Source organism: Fundulus heteroclitus, chromosome 21 (assembly GCF_011125445.2).
Source record: "Fundulus heteroclitus isolate FHET01 chromosome 21, MU-UCD_Fhet_4.1, whole genome shotgun sequence".
In the NCBI taxonomy this organism is placed as follows: Eukaryota; Metazoa; Chordata; class Actinopteri; order Cyprinodontiformes; family Fundulidae; genus Fundulus; species Fundulus heteroclitus.
The window spans coordinates 17,000,713-17,018,019 of NC_046381.1; the positions used below are offsets into that span (position 1 = coordinate 17,000,713).

Consider the following 17,307-nt stretch of genomic DNA (forward strand, 5'->3'; position numbering starts at 1 on the left):
GGTACAAAATGTCCTCTTGCAGCGATGAAATGCTGCTTGGTCTGTACGAAAGGTCTCTCGGGAGACAGGTTAATTGGGTATGACACAACCAAAAAATACAAAGAGGGAAAATGATTAGCACCCCGGTTTGACTCTTTGGCTTCTATATCTGTTGTGTGTTCGGCTCCAGCTAATGACTGGGAGCTTTACTGCACCTCCAGGAGAGTAAACCCTGAAGCTGCCAATCTGGCTTGCATATTGCTTAATGTAATGCAATGATAAACCTTTCACAAACTCCTTGCACTCAGTTGAATTACACACAAAATTTGCTTGAAGTTATCATTTTCGTCCAGGTTGCATATCATAAAAAGTACCGTACCCACTGAGATGTGCATCTTCTTAACACTTGTTGAAATTGCTGGAGAATTTGAGAACCATTTAATTTTGAACTTCAATCCTCCCCCTTTAGACTAACAAACCCCCTTTTCTTTAGATTTACAGGATAGACTTACAGGAGTCAAAAGGCAAATAAAGAGAACTTCAGGAAGGTTGTATTTGATAGGGTTAAGGGCATGAAAGTAGGGCTAAGCTTACAGTGACAGCTACCAGCTGCATGTAATAACATGCAACTCTCCATCATGACCTTTTTATATATTTTTTAGTTAGACGCATCACTGTGTACCAGACTGGGTGTCTAGTGGACAAAGGTATCTGGTAAGAAGAGAGGACACACAGTCAGACACCATTTTACACCCTTTTAACGTCTCCCCCAGTTGTGGCTCCTTTTTTTGGGGGATTTTGATCACTTAGCGCACACAGGGGATACGCCTGTAAAACCTTTTTGTGCCGTGTTGTAATTTGCAATGAATCCCCCCACAAAACCTGAGTGGTTTTCATTACCCAGCATGCTCTCTGGGCCCATAAGAGGTGCAGAGACATTTCATCTTATAGGCCTATAGGAATCTGATGGGAGAGACTGAGACCCATCGGTCAAGGCCCCTGAAGTGTTATGAAAACTCTACTGTGTTTCTTGGGTAACCGATAGCATGCAGTGCAGATACAGATTATGCTTAAAGGCATGTTTATTCAAAACAATAAATTCCAGTATGCTTATATCAAGAGGCAAGCTTTGGTGGCTAAGACGTATTGAACCCAGCTAGTTTTCTCATGATCAGGTCAAGTTGGCTATAGATTGATAGCCAAAACTGAAACGTAATGAGGAAACAGTGCAAGTGCGGCATTGCTAAGTTCAATTTGAGTAGGCAAGGTTTTTACAAAGTGTTCATAAACAACAGGCATCAATCTGTAGACAGGGGGGGAGATATGTTATGGATTCTGTCTGCAAACAGCAGCGTGAGCCAAGGCCAGACAGGGCCGCTGACGTGATAAGGAATCACAGATTAACAGCGACTGGGTGGGCCTCGCATAGAGAATAGAAGCAGCATGACATGATTTCCTTCTGGCTAGCAAGGGGGAGGGAACCAAATCTTATGAAATTGCATATAATTTAATTAAAAGGAAAGAAGCTTTGAATGTGCCAGTTAAATCGTTTATGAGAGGCAGGAGTTACTTCCACGCTTGACAGTCTGTGTGCGTTCAAGCTTTCCCGGAGCAGCAAAGCCCAGAAGCTGCGATCCATTATTTACCCGGCATATTGTGATTTTATCCACCAAACCGAAAGGGAGTGCTCAAGAACGAGCGGACAAGGCTTTACGAGCAACCTCACACATTTTTACAGCTTGGCAAACAAGACAGTAAACACCAAGACGGTGCTGTGCTTTAACATGTGATTAAGACACAGGTAATTAGATAACGGTCAGTAAAACAGTGAGGAGGAATTGTAAAAGCAGGAGCGGAGACAGGCCAGAGCGGGGGATCTGTTAAGTCCCGGACACAGCATGTAGCTGACAAATGATAGTGGTTGGGTTTCTCATTTCTGCCGCGAAAATGCAAAAAACAGACACTTGAAGGTAAAAAAAAAAAAAAAAAAATGCAGGCTAGCCCTTCATCTAGTCCCTCTGCACCTACGTCGTGGTTAGTTCCATTAAACAGAGGTCAAGGTACTAATGGAGGACCTTGTGGCCTTGTATGGCTGTAGATCCCACCCTTCCACAAACACTTCAACAACCACTACTCCCCTGTTCTCTTATAAATCAAACATACTTCATTGACACTGTCGGAGTCCTCTGATGTCCGAGCCGTGTCTCATTTTAAAGTCCTCGTGGAAGCTCATGTAATCCCAAGCTTACTCATTAGACAGGAGGAAAAAGAGAATGTGGGAATGACTGCAAGAGTCGAAGAGACCAAAAAAGAAAGAGAAAATAACAAATGAGTCTTGGTTTACTGAAAAGCAAGGGGGGATTAGGCATGATGAGATATCGTCTATCAGGGAAAAGCAGATTTCCATAATAAATGTTTATTCAGTAATGAAGTTGGCTTTGTAACAAATCAAAGCATTCTGATAAAGTAAATATCTCATTGTTGGAAGTGCAGCAGAGATTAATAACCTTCTACTATACTATCCTTTTGGTATTCTTAATTATGATGTAGAGAAAAAAAGAAAGGATCGTGACTGGCATTTTTACTTAGCATAACTTAATTCAGTTCCACCTCAGTGATCTTGATGGGAATTTAGGTGTCTTAGTAGTAACTCATTATCTACGTGTCTTTAAACAATCATAGATGTTGATGGACGTAGGGAGAAAGGATCTCCTGTAGAGGTCTGTGTAGCAGTGGTTGTAAAGAAACCTCTGATAGAGGTATTGTATTATTTTGCTGTAAAGAGGTTGATCAGGATTTTCTATTATTTTCTTCATCTTACTGCACTGCTAGCTTGTTTAGCCTTTCAAGATATCTCTTCAAACAAAGCCTTTACATGGAAAAAAACTTCAAAGAATGAGGATTGGGTTAAATGTTTTCTCTGTTAGAAAATATTTAATTTAAATGTGTATTAATGGTGTGACCAGATCTTTAAACCCCTTAAGCCCAGAGGGTTTCAGAAGCAATTCCCACCTGAAATTACATATTCTTATATAAATCAAGTACATCTCCAAAGCTATGTAAATTTTAGTATTTATGAGAAGTTAAGGCATTAAAGGATATTTTTGAAGTGGAACCACTATTGCAAATGTCACATTTTCTGATTTAGAGGTGATTAAACAAAGAAAAAAAAAATTCTAAGCCTCGCCTAAATATACTGCAAAACAAACATTACAAAACTACATAAACACCCTTTTAAAAATACAGGAAATGCTTCAGACTTTGTATATCCACATCTAGACTATAACTGCAGCAAATCTGGACTAAATCAACTGAAGCATATGTGTATTTCCAAAGTTTTAGGAGGCAGTGTGCCATGAGGACATGTGATTTTGGCACAATTTAGCCAAATGTGCCACAAGTGTTTTTTTACCTTATAAAAGGAAAGCAGGTCAAATAAAAGCGCTGATTTGCATTGTAAGACTCGTTCTTCACATGACAAAGCCTTTTGGTATTTAGATTTACCCAGTTTTAACAACATGTATCATTTACACAGCATAAATCAATAAAAAATAATAGAAAACCCATAAATCATGACTCATATCCTTTTAAAAAGCTTCTTGGATGGCCTGTCTGCTCCTCTACGTTTCTATGGTAATAGTCGTAAAGAGAGGGGAAAAAAACTGCGCTGCAGAAAGTTACATTGTTGATTGGTTAACGTTGCAGCTCGTGAGAAACTGCCTGTGCGCACATCAGTGAGGACTGAGAGTTTTGTAAGCTCCTTTACGCAGGGAGATTACTTTGCCGGCTCGGATGAGATGAAGATGTGCTGTATCTTGTTTAAAAGGCAGGACTCTCTAGTTTTTAATAATAACAACCCTGGGAGGGGAGGGGAGAGGCAGTTAAATGGTATATTGTGTGTTTAAAATGGTGTAAAACCGAAAGTATTTGTGGGACTTCTTTTATAAACATTAAAGCCTCCTCCTTAGACGTATTTAGGAAAGAAAGAAATATGACTGTTTCTGACCAACTTTTAAAGAGTGATAAAATAGAGGTGCCTCTGCTCAGCCCAAAATCGAGCCCAATGGGCTTGTTCTTGGTATTTCTATATGCTGAAACTGGCGGATGTCTAGGACCTGAAGATACAGTTTGAGGCACGCAGACACAATGGGGTGTTAACACGTGACACTTTGGTCGTAAGTTGTGTCAACCCCCAATGCGACCAGCGTTATTTTGGCCTTCTGAGCGTCTGATGTTGGAAGCCCGAGAATGTGTTAAAGTCCAGATGAGAGGGAGGTGGTTGTGGGGCAGAGACGGATAGGAAAACATTCCCCAGTCGCTAAGCTCATCTCCATAAATCTGGGCACAGGCAGAGAAGAGAGGACCGATGCCGACATGGGACAATCAATGGCCAGTTAACTACTCCTGAACACTTTTTCTCCCTGATAGCTGCAAATATGGTTCAGAAGGAGCATGAGAGGAAACAAAAGGCTTCCTCATAATCTAATTTTATAAAGTCAGCAAAGCAACCAAGAAGCACAATAACAACCAACAATAGTGGTCATTGTTTAACAACTTAGTGTGTTTGCACTTAATATACCCGAGGGGCGGTTTTTATGCCTTTGAGACTAAACATGTTATCCTGCAATTACTGTCATACTGTAATCTCCTTTTTGAGCACTACTGTCATGAATACCTTTTAATTTAACCACAAGATGTGCATCACATATCAAACGATTGTTATTTCTTTTAACAAAGATCTTCTTGCAGAGTTGCGTAATAGTTTGGAATAAGACTGACAGCACTGGTTGTTACTTTATTGAAATCCAATTCATGCATTTTGTTGGAAGGCTGGAGGTGGAAGAGGAATATCTGGCAGATTTCGACAAATTGGTGCCATGATTTGATGTTAGACTGCATTTTGTTAAAATGGATTATATAAAAGAATAAAAAATATTTAGCATTGCCAAGTTTGGTGACTGAAAGGTTTTAAGAAATACCTGTAACTTTACTGCGTCATGATGTGTTAGGAAAATAAAACAAGAGATAGACAAAACTGTTGCATAATGCCGATTATGAAACAAAGTGGGATTATTAGCCTTTGAGGAGTGAAAACCAAAGACATTTTGCAGTAGAAAAAAGGCGATCTTCCTACAGGTGATAGGTCTCACACATTTTCGCGAGAGGGGGAAGATAAAGCAGAGGGGCGAAAAAAAAAAATGAATACGTGGTCCTTATCTTGGGGACCTTTTCAACAAAGCAGACTATCACTCAGGATCAAATGACATTAAGGTAATGAGCCAGAGACACTACAAAGAGCGGTTGGTAGCAGCCTGGCTGGCTGATGCCTCCCATCGAGGTGATGAGTTAAGAAAGGTGTGATTGCTTTACAGACCTTTAGCCACGCCAAATTTGTGTGTGTGGGAAATCACACGTGGAGCCTAATGGCACTGAGGACAGCAAGGCCACTGCCAAACATCTTGTTCCTCTTAACAGGAATGTGATAATGAATCTAGCACCTTTGGTTGCCTTTAAGTTTCACACAAGACTGGCAGGTTTACAAACAAAATGGGAAAGAATGGCACACATCAGAATCAGCTTTATTCAACCGGTTTGTGTGCACAAACAAGGAATTTGACTTCGGTTCCACTTTGCTCTCAATGAAATAATCAAATATAAATATCTAAGAATGGAAAAAATACAAGTTATTAAAACTAAATATAATAATGAAATATTTGTTGAATTATTTTCACCAAATATTACATAAAATCTAAGATATGTTGTGACCTAATTCTTAGAATCCAATTTTTAGATACGCTTCATTAAATAAAGTTTCATCTCCAGTGACCAATGGATTAGCACTATAAAGTCAGGAATATGTCTGAGAGTCTGATAACTTTGCATATGTTTAAAAAGATCTAGAACAGGGCAGACATGTAAGCAGAAGCATGTTAAATGTGTCACATCTTTTTCTATAAATGGGATAAATCACAATTACAGGGCTACGCAAAAGTATTTCTACTCTTTGAACTTTATCCACATACAATGACAAATTCAATGTATTCTATTAGGATTTTAAGTGATACATCAATACAAAGTAGTTAATATTTTGAGGGAAATAAAATTTTTTTTTAAAGTAAAGGAATAGTAAAGGAGTATCTAAAAAGTGAGATGCGTTCGTATTTATCTCTGAGTCGAAAACTCAAAGGAACCCATTTCACTGAAGGACGACTGTTGCTTTGTGGGAACAGTCGTCTTTTCACTAACGAGAAGTTGTGGGTTTGATTTCAAACTCCTTTCCTTCACATACTGGTGTGCCTGTTGGCAAAGCACTTAACCCCAACTTGCTCACCGATATGCCTATTAGTGAGAATATGCTTGTCTGCATTTGTTAGTGCGATTGGATGAATGTGGCTCTAGCATAAAGCGCTTTGAGAGATTAGTATGATTTGATGAAGCTTCAGCCCATTTACCTCTACAATCTGACTCATGAATGGGCTTTGATCCACACTATTCCACTGTAGCTCTTGGTAAATGTTTAGGGTCAGTGTTCTGTTAGAAGGTGAACCTCCACCCTGGTGTCAAGAATATAGCAGCATCTAAAATATTTACTTCCAGGATTGCCATTTGTTTAGCTCCATCCACTTTCTCACCAAGAACAGTCATTTTTATACCGAGTGGCTTTTCAGGGCAACTGATTGCAGTGGATGTTTTATTTAAGGGGATCAGATTAAAAGAAGGGCTAAATAGTAGTGCAAGACACATTTTTCACATTTTATTTAAAAGCACTACTATACTGAAAAGAAATATGGAAAGGACATAAAGAACAAAAACTGGTGCAATTCATTGAGCATTAAGCAAAGCATGCATGTAAAAAAATATCAAATTCTATAATTCAAATTGAATATGTTTAGATATATGACTATATATATATATCAAATATTAGCTTCCTTGTTGTGTTATAATTTATATTGTATGTATGTAAAAAAAGGAGTAAAAACAGAGAAGTGGAAGGCCACACATGCTTGAGTCTGTGTATGTTTGGATCCACACTGTGTCCACACTTTATGGATAAACTGATGTTCCAAGGGGCCACTTAAAGCTATCATCACATTCTTTAATGGCCAAGTTCATGTTTATTCTCTCCCCATAGGTCACCTCTTCCTCTAGCATGCTTAAAAAAAGAAAAAAAAGAGACCATCATGTCTATCTTCTATTTTCTCATTCCTTATGCTCATCAATCTTTAGGGTGCCCACTTAATCAGTTTCTTTCCAGTTTCTCCCTTTCCCGTCATTTACCCGTTCTCCTGCCTCCTCCATCATTCTTTCACTACTCCTCTCCTCTCCAGTCACACTCTAATCTCTCGGTCTGAAAGGTGTTTCCTGAGGAGGGCACGCAGGAAGACAGGCGGGAGTGATGGATCACTCGGGTGGACGCTTCACTTTGTCCTCACTCCGAAGGCGGGAACAGGGTGGTGACGGGACGATGGAGTCCAGGCCTTGTTAAGCATTTATGGAAAGTCGGTCACCCAGCTGCAGCTTTAAGTTGCGCTCTGGTCTGACTATCCTCAGCAATTTTTTTGAATCTGCGCCTAAAGGAGTGCGCAGACTGTCCCGACACATAGAAGCAACAGACGAATGCTTCCGTGAGCCAAATTCTTGGATCATTTCACTCAGCTGTGGTTCGATATCCGGTGAATGTTTAGTTTTCCCCCTAGACATTTTGGCGTTCTTTTTTAAATCATGCTTTTGAATGGAGAGGAGATTAAACAGAATGCAGGGCTGAAAACACCTCTTAGTCCTGATTTTTCCACTAGAGTCATGCAGTTGTCTATATTGATGACAGTTGCGTAACCTCATTAATATCAAGACTTTATGTCTGGGTCTAAAGCTGCAAAACAAAAAAGAGACAAAAAAAACATTACGTTTAAAAAGATGCACTGAAAAAAAAAACTATTTAAATGTGGATGTGGATATTTTTGCCCCTCTAATAATTTAGGACACCTCCAGGTGCTAAGCTTGGTTACACAACACTGGTACATAAAGACGAGACGGACAAGACAGATAAGCAGGGAGGAGAAGCCGTCCGACAGCTGCCGGCCTGGTTGGGTAACACTCAAGCGGGACCCCCTGAGAAGAGCCCAGCCTGGGGTAACGTCTGCGCTGCAGTCAGGGAGGACGACTTCAAACGCAAGGCTTGTTCAACCTCTGGCCCTCTGCAGCTCCCTCTCCCACTGTTCTGCTGAGCTCCATGGGGGATCTGTGAAGACCTGGCCAGCAGTCGGCTGTTCTTGTTGGTCTCTGCTGGCCTCTACGAAAGTTGGATATGCAACACTGCTTGCTTTGTCAAAGAGGTTAAAGCAATGGTGTGGGTTCACTCAAGGAATGGGTAAATATATCGGTCACGTTCCTGGCAGGTTTTTCCAGATTCACCGGAGTCACCAACTGAGGAAATTAAGAGACGTAGGGAACTTTTCTGTCTGCGTGAAGTGTGAGGAATGATCAAGGGTGTTAACGTGTTTTACAACTCAGACATAAAAAGCTTAACGAGCATTTCTGCTGTTACCCGAGTCGATGTTCTGCAGAACCACCTGCTACTCCTGCACGTCAGAGTCAAGTCTTTAAGCCTGCGTCCGTAACCAGCTTTGCTTTTTACATGGAGAGGGGAACATTTTTGCCCTGTACCCTAGCTCCATCAATCTTCCCATCAAACCTGACAAGCTTCCCTGCTTTTGCTGAAGCAAAGCCTCCTCGCAGCATGACCCTGCCACCACTATGTACTGTGGGATATTCAGGGTGCTCAGTGGGGTGAGCTTTCCGCCACACACAGCATCTTACATGTAGTCCAAAAACTGCAGCGTTGCTCTCCTTCACTGTGCTTCCCTACATTGCTTGTGGTAAAACTTACAAACATGATCTAACATGGCTTTCTTTTAACAATGGCTTTTTTCTTGCCACTTTTGCATAAATGGCAGAGCTGTGGTTGACAGACTCTGAAACGTGAGCTGTGGATTTTTGCAGCTCCTCCAGAGTTACCACGGGCCTCTTGGCTGCTTCTCCTCTGCTGCTTCTGAGGACGTTCATGTCTCGGTTTGCGATTGTGCCATACTCTCTCCAATATTCGATGATAGATTGAACAGAGCTCCATTAGAAGTTCAAAGCTTATGATGTTGGTTTTTTTAACTGTATCCTGCTCTAAAGGTCTCCACATCTTATCCTTCACCTATCTGCTGTATTCCTTGGTCTTCACGATTCTGTTCAGTCTCTAATATTACCCTTTAACAAACCTTTCAGGTCTTCACAAACCAGCTTCATGTATGCAGAGATTAATAGCAATCGGGTGCACTTGATGTTAATTAGGGGCATTAGAGTAAATGGGGTAGAATTCAATTGAACCTCACGCTTTTCAGATTAAACTAACAAACAAATAAATATTTTGTGTTTTCCTATCACCCATCCATCCATTTTCCAAACCGCTTATTCCCTCATGGGGTCGCGGGGGTTGCTGGTGCCTATTTCCAGCGTTCACTGGGCGAGAGGCGGGGTACACCCTGGACAGGTCGCCAGTCTGTCGCAGGGCAACACAGAGAGACAAACAGGACAAACAACCATTCTCACACACACTCAAACCTAAGGACAATTTGGAGAAGCCAATTAACCTAACAGTCATGTTTTTGGACTGTGGGAGGAAGCCAGAGTACCTGGAGAGAACCCACGCATGCACAGGGAGAACATGCAAACTCCATGCAGAAAGACCCAGGGGTGTACTCGAACCCAGGACCTTCTTGCTGCAAGGCAACAGCGCTACCCACTGCGCCACTGTGCAGCCCTATCACATGAAATCCTAATGAAATGTCTAAGAAAATATAAAAAAAGAACAGATTAAGGGGTAAGAACACTTTTGCAAGTGGCTTGAAAAATTAGGGGTGGGGGCATTGGACCAATAGGAGTAACCCTCCTTTCCCCTTATTGCAAACATCATATCCATCCTCTACATATTTGAGCCAAAAAGCTCATGATGGAATACATGCATCCTGTAAAGACATCCATTTCTTACCAGCTACCCTGATTATCTGCTTTCTTTAAGCTCCTTACCAAGACAAGGTCAGACACCCAAATTAAATTTAGCAGAACTGATATTTTCTCTTACTTTAGGGAGGTTTGTATAGCCAGAGGAATATGTATGTTTATAGTTGCGTATGGAAACAGCCAAAGGTGCATGGTGTGTGACTAAACTATTTTTTTAAAGCAGATATGGAACTGTAAAGATTAGTTTTGCCCCTATTAAACTACTTCAGTAAACAAAGACTTTTTATAGTTAGGGATATCTAGAAATTTACAGAAAATAGTAAAAAAAACAAAACAAACAACAACCAAAAATGTCAGTGACACATTTTAATCCTGATGCAAGACGGTCAAAACATCATATCAAATCAGTCAAAAAAAGCTCCTGCCGCAGGAAATCAAAGCAGCCACAGCTGATAATCTGGGCAATGGGGGCCTCTGGGACCCGGGGTGACTCAGCTGAGGACATATCTGCACGCTAAGCAGCCACAAACACATCCAAACACACAAAATACACACGGGATCTGGTGGCAGACAACAGTCACCCTGTCATCTTCGATTGCGGGACACTCATGTTGGACTAGCAACACCTCACACAAAGCAGAGTGGGGCTCGGCCCCCCTGCCGCCATGGAGAGACTGCCAGAGAGTTATTTCAGCTCAAAAGAGCAAACACAGAAATCAGTCTGTCAAAAAGGCTTGTAGTCATGTAAAAACAATGCCAAACGCCTTTGTCTGCAGTTTATAATGAACAAATGGTCTAGGGGTTTTAAATAATCTGAACCGGCGTGATAAAGAGCACTTAAACAGAAGCAAAGCCAAAACAGAGTTAAACTGCACCTTTGACAACAGGCCATCTAAGAATAAACCTGCATCAGAGTATAGGGACAAAGACCATAAGCAAGACTATACAGGGACAAAATGTAAGGCAAAAGTTTGGTCTTCTCTTCTTAGTTATGCAGATAGGCCTTTAAATCTATTACACAACCCTGTAACTCTGTTCCTATCAGTTAGAATCAAGTCTGAGGAAACTATTGGCCTTCAGGCTACTTCCAGAAGCCTCCGGGCTCACATGTGTTGGGCAGATGGCACAGATTAAATGGCATGGGTGTTATTCAGCTGTATATTTCTCTCACAGAGCCTCCAAAAACCTCCACATGAGGCCAGACATGGCATCTGAGGTTTGTTCCATCTGCTGCTGTGTGCAGATGATGTGGAAAGTCCTTCTGGCATTCCTTCAATATATTTTTCAATATGTCCTTCCTTCCTTCCTTCCTTCCTTCCTTCCTTCCTTCCTTCCTTCCTTCCTTCCTTCCTTCCTTCCTTCCTTCCTTCCTTCCTTCCTTCCTTCCTTCCTTCCTTCCTTCCTTCCTTCCTTCCTTCCTTCCTTCCTTCCATCCATCCGTCAACTGTTCCTTCCTTCCACCTTTCCACTGGTACTTCCTTTCTTCTTTCAGTTCCTGTGTCAACCAATCCTTCCTTCCTTCCTTGCTTCCTTCCTTCCTTGCTTCCTTCCTTCCGTCAACTGTTCCTTCCTTACTTCTTTCCTTCTTTCCATCCGTCAACTGTTCCTTCCTTCCTTCTTTCCATCCGTCAACTGTTCCTTCCTTCCTTCTTTCCTTCTTTCCATCCGTCAACTGTTCCTTCCTTCCTTCCTTCCATCCGTCAACTGTTACTTCCTTCCTTGCGTTCTTCATTCCTTCCTTCCTTCCCTCTGTGTGTCAACTGTTCCTTCCTTCCACCTTTCCACTGTTACTTCCTTCCTTCTTTCAGTCCATACGTCAACACTTCCTTCCTTCCTTCCTTCCTTCCTCCTCCTTCCTCCTTCCTTCCTTCCTTCCTTCCTTCCTTCCTCCTTCCTTCCTTCCTTCCTTCCTTCCTTCCTTCCTTCCTTCCTTCCTTCCCTCTGTGAGTCAACTGTTCTTTCCTTCCACCTTTCCACTGTTCCTTTCTTCCTTCTTTCAGTCCATGTGTCAGCCCTTCCTGCCTTCCATCCATCAACTCTTCCTTCCGTCCCTCTTTGCATCAATCTTTCCTTCCTTCCTTCTTCCTTCCTTCTCTTCCCTTCTTCCTTTCCTCCTTCCTTCCTTCCTTCCTTCCTTCCTTCCCGTTCCTTCCTTGCTTCCTTCCTTCCTTCCTTCCTTCCTTCCTTCCTTCCTTCCTTCCTTCCTTCCTTCCTTCCTTCCTTCCTTCCTTCCTTCCTTCCTTCCTCCCTAGTCCTTCAACTGTTCCATCACTAATTCCTTCCTTCTTTCTTTTCCTATAAGCAATCAACTTTTCTGAGGGCCGCATGCCTTAGTTGTATTTAAATTTCTGTCTATTTTTACGGTGCGAGGGATGACAGCATCACAGATAGAAACTTGCAACAAAAAATCTGCCTTAAATTGCTACAGGTAACACAACTAGTCTTCTTATGTGAAAAATCCATATGTATAAAACAAAGCCACACGGCAACAGAAATACTGATGGGTGTGGTTCCATATTTCTTACAACTAATCCTATAGTATAGAATACTGTATTGCATCACATCTTTTATCGTATCTCATAAAACATATCGATAGCACTGCACAAAAGCTTTTAGCTCATTGTTCTCATTTTTAATCTAGCTTTTGGCAATTTATCTTATTCATTATTTGATTCATGACCTATGAATCAGTCCAGCAGCCAGTCACTGAGACATAATTTAGGTATTCAATGACATCTATGAAGAACACGCAAGATAATACAGATGACATAAAACAGCTATTAGCTGAAAATTTGGTGCACAATGCATGATTCATTGAAAGATGAAGCATCTCTCAGGTCTTGTGTCATGTGGATTTCTTTTCGGTTTCTCAAACACGACTTTCAGATACTTCAGACATTGATTTTTACTTTTTTTTTGTCCACCGCTTGTTCACTTGCCTTATTATCAAGCTCACACTGCTGCCATGGTCAGCTAAAGGGACCGATGCAAAAATGATTGAAAAAGTCAAAGTTCAAGGAAAATGCTGACAAAGACCTTTAGAGGGTCTAAAGAGCTTTTGATTAACAACATTTTAAAAGACTACAAGTCTGGCTTCATGAATGCAAATCGTAACAGATGTTTGTTTGCGGTTTAAAATTTGCAAAGTACTTTGATTTTTACCACGCTGGCTAATAATTACAATCCCATGCTGACTTTCTCTTCATATGCAGACCGGTGCTGTTGAGTCAGGACAAAACATTTCAGAAAAAACACAATCTAATCAATATAATTTATGAAGTAGTAACGATCAAGCTTCTACTTTCTGAAACTATTGCACCAAGTTGTAAATGCTGTAAGAACAGAGTGTATTTGTGTGTTTTCTAAACCACCATAAGTAAAGAATGTAATAAAATGACTAATGTGTTTTTTATGTGTTTGAAAAGACATTCATGGTTCAGACGGATTCCCTTCCTTCCATATTTTATGGAGAGAGGGGAACAGAGGATTTCCTTTTGGCAAGAGATGTGTATCAGTCACTCCGGTGTATGTGACGTAAAGCTCCACGGAAGCACAGATTATGCAGCAGGAAACCCCCCGGACTGCCGGAGCTGTCACAGGTTAGCGTGTGTGCAGCACCACAAGCAGGCTCCAGGAAAGGTGCAATCAGCTGTTTCATCAGCTGTCAGCAAAGAGATCCTCTTTCTATCTCATCAAATTTACAGCATCTACCTGCAGGGACCCATTTGCAAGCAGAGCGTGGCTGTGTGAGCGGGTGGAAAGGATTCCACGTGTCCCTGGGAACACGTGGTAGGAAGCATGTTATGATTTAGATTTGATGGATTTTCCGAAAATTTAAAACATTTTGTTAAGCCATAATGATCAAAATGACAGAAAATAAAGGTTGGAAATATTTAACTCTATGTATTAGAATATTTCACTTTCTAAAATGAGTGACAAAACGTATAGATGTTCATTTTTTTTTCAGATGTACCTGCACAGGTACTGCAACGGTATTTATACGCCTTGAACATTGTAGCATTTTATCATATTAAATCCATTAAATTTATTTGGTTTGGATTTGATGTGCCAGATAATACTGAAAAGCCATGAAAATTGTAATTTACACAGTTTTTAACAAATAAAATCCTGGAAGTGTGTATTTGTATTCAGTCACCCTGAGCCCATATTCAGCAGCAACCCTTGGCTGCGTCTCTACTAGCTGGAGAAATCGAACTGAAATTTGTATGTTCAATATGACCTGATCTTTATTGATATATCTCATTCCATTGACCGCATGTCTAGCTTAGTCTTTTTATGCTGAATTTAGCTCCGTTCATCTTCACATCACCTTCAACCAGCTTCCCTGTCTCACACAAAAGCAACACATTTACACAGCATGATCCGGCCACCACCGCCACATGTTAGGGATGGTGTGTTCAGGGTCATGTGCAGTGTTACAGAAACTTTTTTTTTTTTTTTTTAAAGATTTGTTTGGTAGCTTTTATTAAATAGTAATTTGACAAAAAAGGAGGGTGGAGAGAGAAGGGGAGTTGATGCTCTGGGAATCGAACCAGGACAGCCTTGTTGAGGACTATAGCCTCTGCACACGGTGTGCCTGCAGAGCACCTTCTTCTGCATGTTTGCTGTGTAGGGCACACAGCCACTCATTGCTAATAACCTAGTTTGTGGAGTGTATGACTGACGACTGTATCATGTACAGATACCCCCCCTACCTGAGCTGTAGATCAATGCAGCTCCTCCAGAGTTACAGCGGACCTTTTGGCTGCTTCTCTGATAAAAGCTCTCCGACTGATTTCGGATTTCTATCTTATCAATTAGAATGTCGAGCTCTCTCCAACGCTTTCCGTTATTCACCACTTTGCGTTGGTCCATCCCAATAAGACACATCGAGAGATTTTTTTTCGTAATGTCGCGGACTGAAGGAAAGCTCACGGAGAAGAGCTGCGACATGCTGGATTTCCAGAACCCCTAAAACGTTCCGTGGCGGAGCCGAAAAAAAAAAAAAACGAGCGACGCCTTAAGGTCTGTTCATATGTCAGGATTTCAGGGGCTGCTGACGTTGACCCCTTATTGTTAGATGCCCCCTTTGTGGTGGAACTCTTCACTGTACTGAGCGAAGGAAAAGAAAGGCCCTCTCTAACAGTTGGTCATGCCCCAGTGCTCCTGGCAACAACAGGTCCCAAGGACGCAGACCTGCCTGCCCTATATTGGCTCGGCTCTCCATTAGCGCTGGCGACACCAGCCCCCCGTCAGCTGTCCCATTCGGGGCCGGGCCGGCCCTTTATTAAATCTTTGATGACCGCTGAACAAAGGGGCGTCCTATGTTTAGATGGTAGAATGTAAGCAACTGGTTTTCTGCTTGGGCAACGCAAGACAAAGAGCCTCCTTCTGAATACAGGGGAGTACGCAAGCGAGAATCAGTGAGAAAACTGGAGAGGGAGGAAGAAAAAAAAAAAAAAAAAGAAGAGGGATTTGCCCCAAACTTGGGAAGAAACAACAGATATTTTGCACAGTGATTATGTTGAGGGAAATTAAAGCTACACAGGTGGCTGTGATGCTTTCTCAGCAACAGCTAAATAAAGCAACCTGATAAATAAAGAATAATGTGATATGTAAAACTGGGATACTACTCCACAAATCGAATAAAAATGAAGACAACAAATTTTGCACTATTTTACATTGACTGATGACTTACTTTTGCAAACTATAATGGCCTTTTTTTAATTGAATCACAACATTTCTTTAGTTAAATGTATAGTAATACCAAACTAATACCGCTGCAATGAAACATCAAAATGTCGTAGAACTTCCTCATATTGTTCCTTTTTAAGGTCACACTGATGCAATTTTCTCAATCTTGATCTGATCATTCAGTTTTTAGCACACCAGTGCATTAAAGATATTCAAAGCAATGCAATATAAATGTAATGTCTCTGCAATGCAATAAGGAAAACAGTTCAGCGGCTGCTTTATTTGTCTTTGCTCTTTTTTCCCCCCACCAACAGCTATATCAAAGTCACATAAAAAGAGAAGGAATAGAGGCTAGATATTATATGATATCTTAAGTTAATATTTCCAGGAAGAATTTTGTTTACCGCCCATATACAAAATAAAAGTATCTCTTTCTTGCATGTAACCAAAGAAGACCGACTACTTGAAAGCTAAAGATCAGGAATGTGCCTCGCATTTCCCATTCACTCCCTACAGTGAATCCAAACTAACTGCATGCTGGCAGCCAATCGACCGGCTCGCTTCTTAGTTTTGCATATACACACCTGGTCATGGCTGGCTTGGAGGGTGCTCCCGGTGCCGTGGAAAGTCATTTGCACTGGGGATAGGGTCAGATAGGTCACGAAATCCGTCCCACTCTGCGCATCACTGTACTGCACCTGAAGGAGAAACAGACAACGTGCTTACGACGATACATAAAAGAGCAAAAACAAACACGACATCCCTCAGAAAATAGGTGTCTGTATTAGTATTGACACACACAATAGAGAAAATAATTGTAAAGCAGTATGGAAATGCTTTTTAAAAAATGTTTTACAATTAAAACCCTTAATTGGGTTTGCAGGCCTTCGTACTGAACCGGCGTGACTGATTTATTTATTTTTTGTTAATAAGGCATTACTTTATTAAGTCGGTGTATGTGAAACGATAACAGACATCAAGCCCTTCTTGTTATGCTTCGTGGCAAAACCCATGTTCCTCAGGAACTTGGGGCCCCCCCCTTCAAAGACTCATAGTGTTGAGATCCGGGCTTCTCGATGCCATTTCTGTGCCATTTACGAGACTGGATGTGAGCTGTTTGGTTCTTAGACGTGGCCATTTCGACGCTGGCAGCTCAAGGGATACGGATACTTTTGCGAGGCACTGTAATTGCTGCCACATAGCATTTATGCCCAATTAACCCACCAACACAGAAACGGCACCGGAGAAGAACAAGTGAAAGTGCATCTGTGCGCGGCTGAGAGGGGGGCATCCGAGGTAGTGATCGCATCGTGGGGTGACCCCTGTGAATTGAGAGGTTAACTCCGCAGGCATTCCTAAATGCTGCGCAATCAGGACTGTTATGACACGCTGCTCCTCTGGGACACGCTGCTCCAGAGATGTAAAAGCTTTTACTAACACTGGCTGCTCAGTGTGCCCTACTTCTCACTGGCTCTGTCCCAGTGTTCTCCTGTGGACTTGCATGAGTTTATGTGTGTTTGCCTGGCCTACTTATGCCCAGGACAGCTGCAGGCGTCTTAATAAATAGCATACATAACTATGAGAACCGAAGAAGGGGAAACGTCCGACTAATTCTGCGAGAGGACA

The 17,307-nt window shown here is 41.6% G+C and overlaps 1 protein-coding gene across 1 annotated transcript in view; it reads right to left on the reverse strand.

Moving 5' to 3' along the window:
* The window catches only part of stau2 (staufen double-stranded RNA binding protein 2), a 134,004-nt gene that overhangs the window by 18,146 nt on the left and 98,551 nt on the right, over nucleotides 1–17,307 (reverse strand). The window contains exon 12 of the mRNA XM_036125513.1: nucleotides 16,266–16,379. Within this exon, the coding sequence (XP_035981406.1) occupies nucleotides 16,266–16,379 (114 nt within the window). The remainder of the gene's footprint in view (nucleotides 1–16,265; nucleotides 16,380–17,307) is intronic.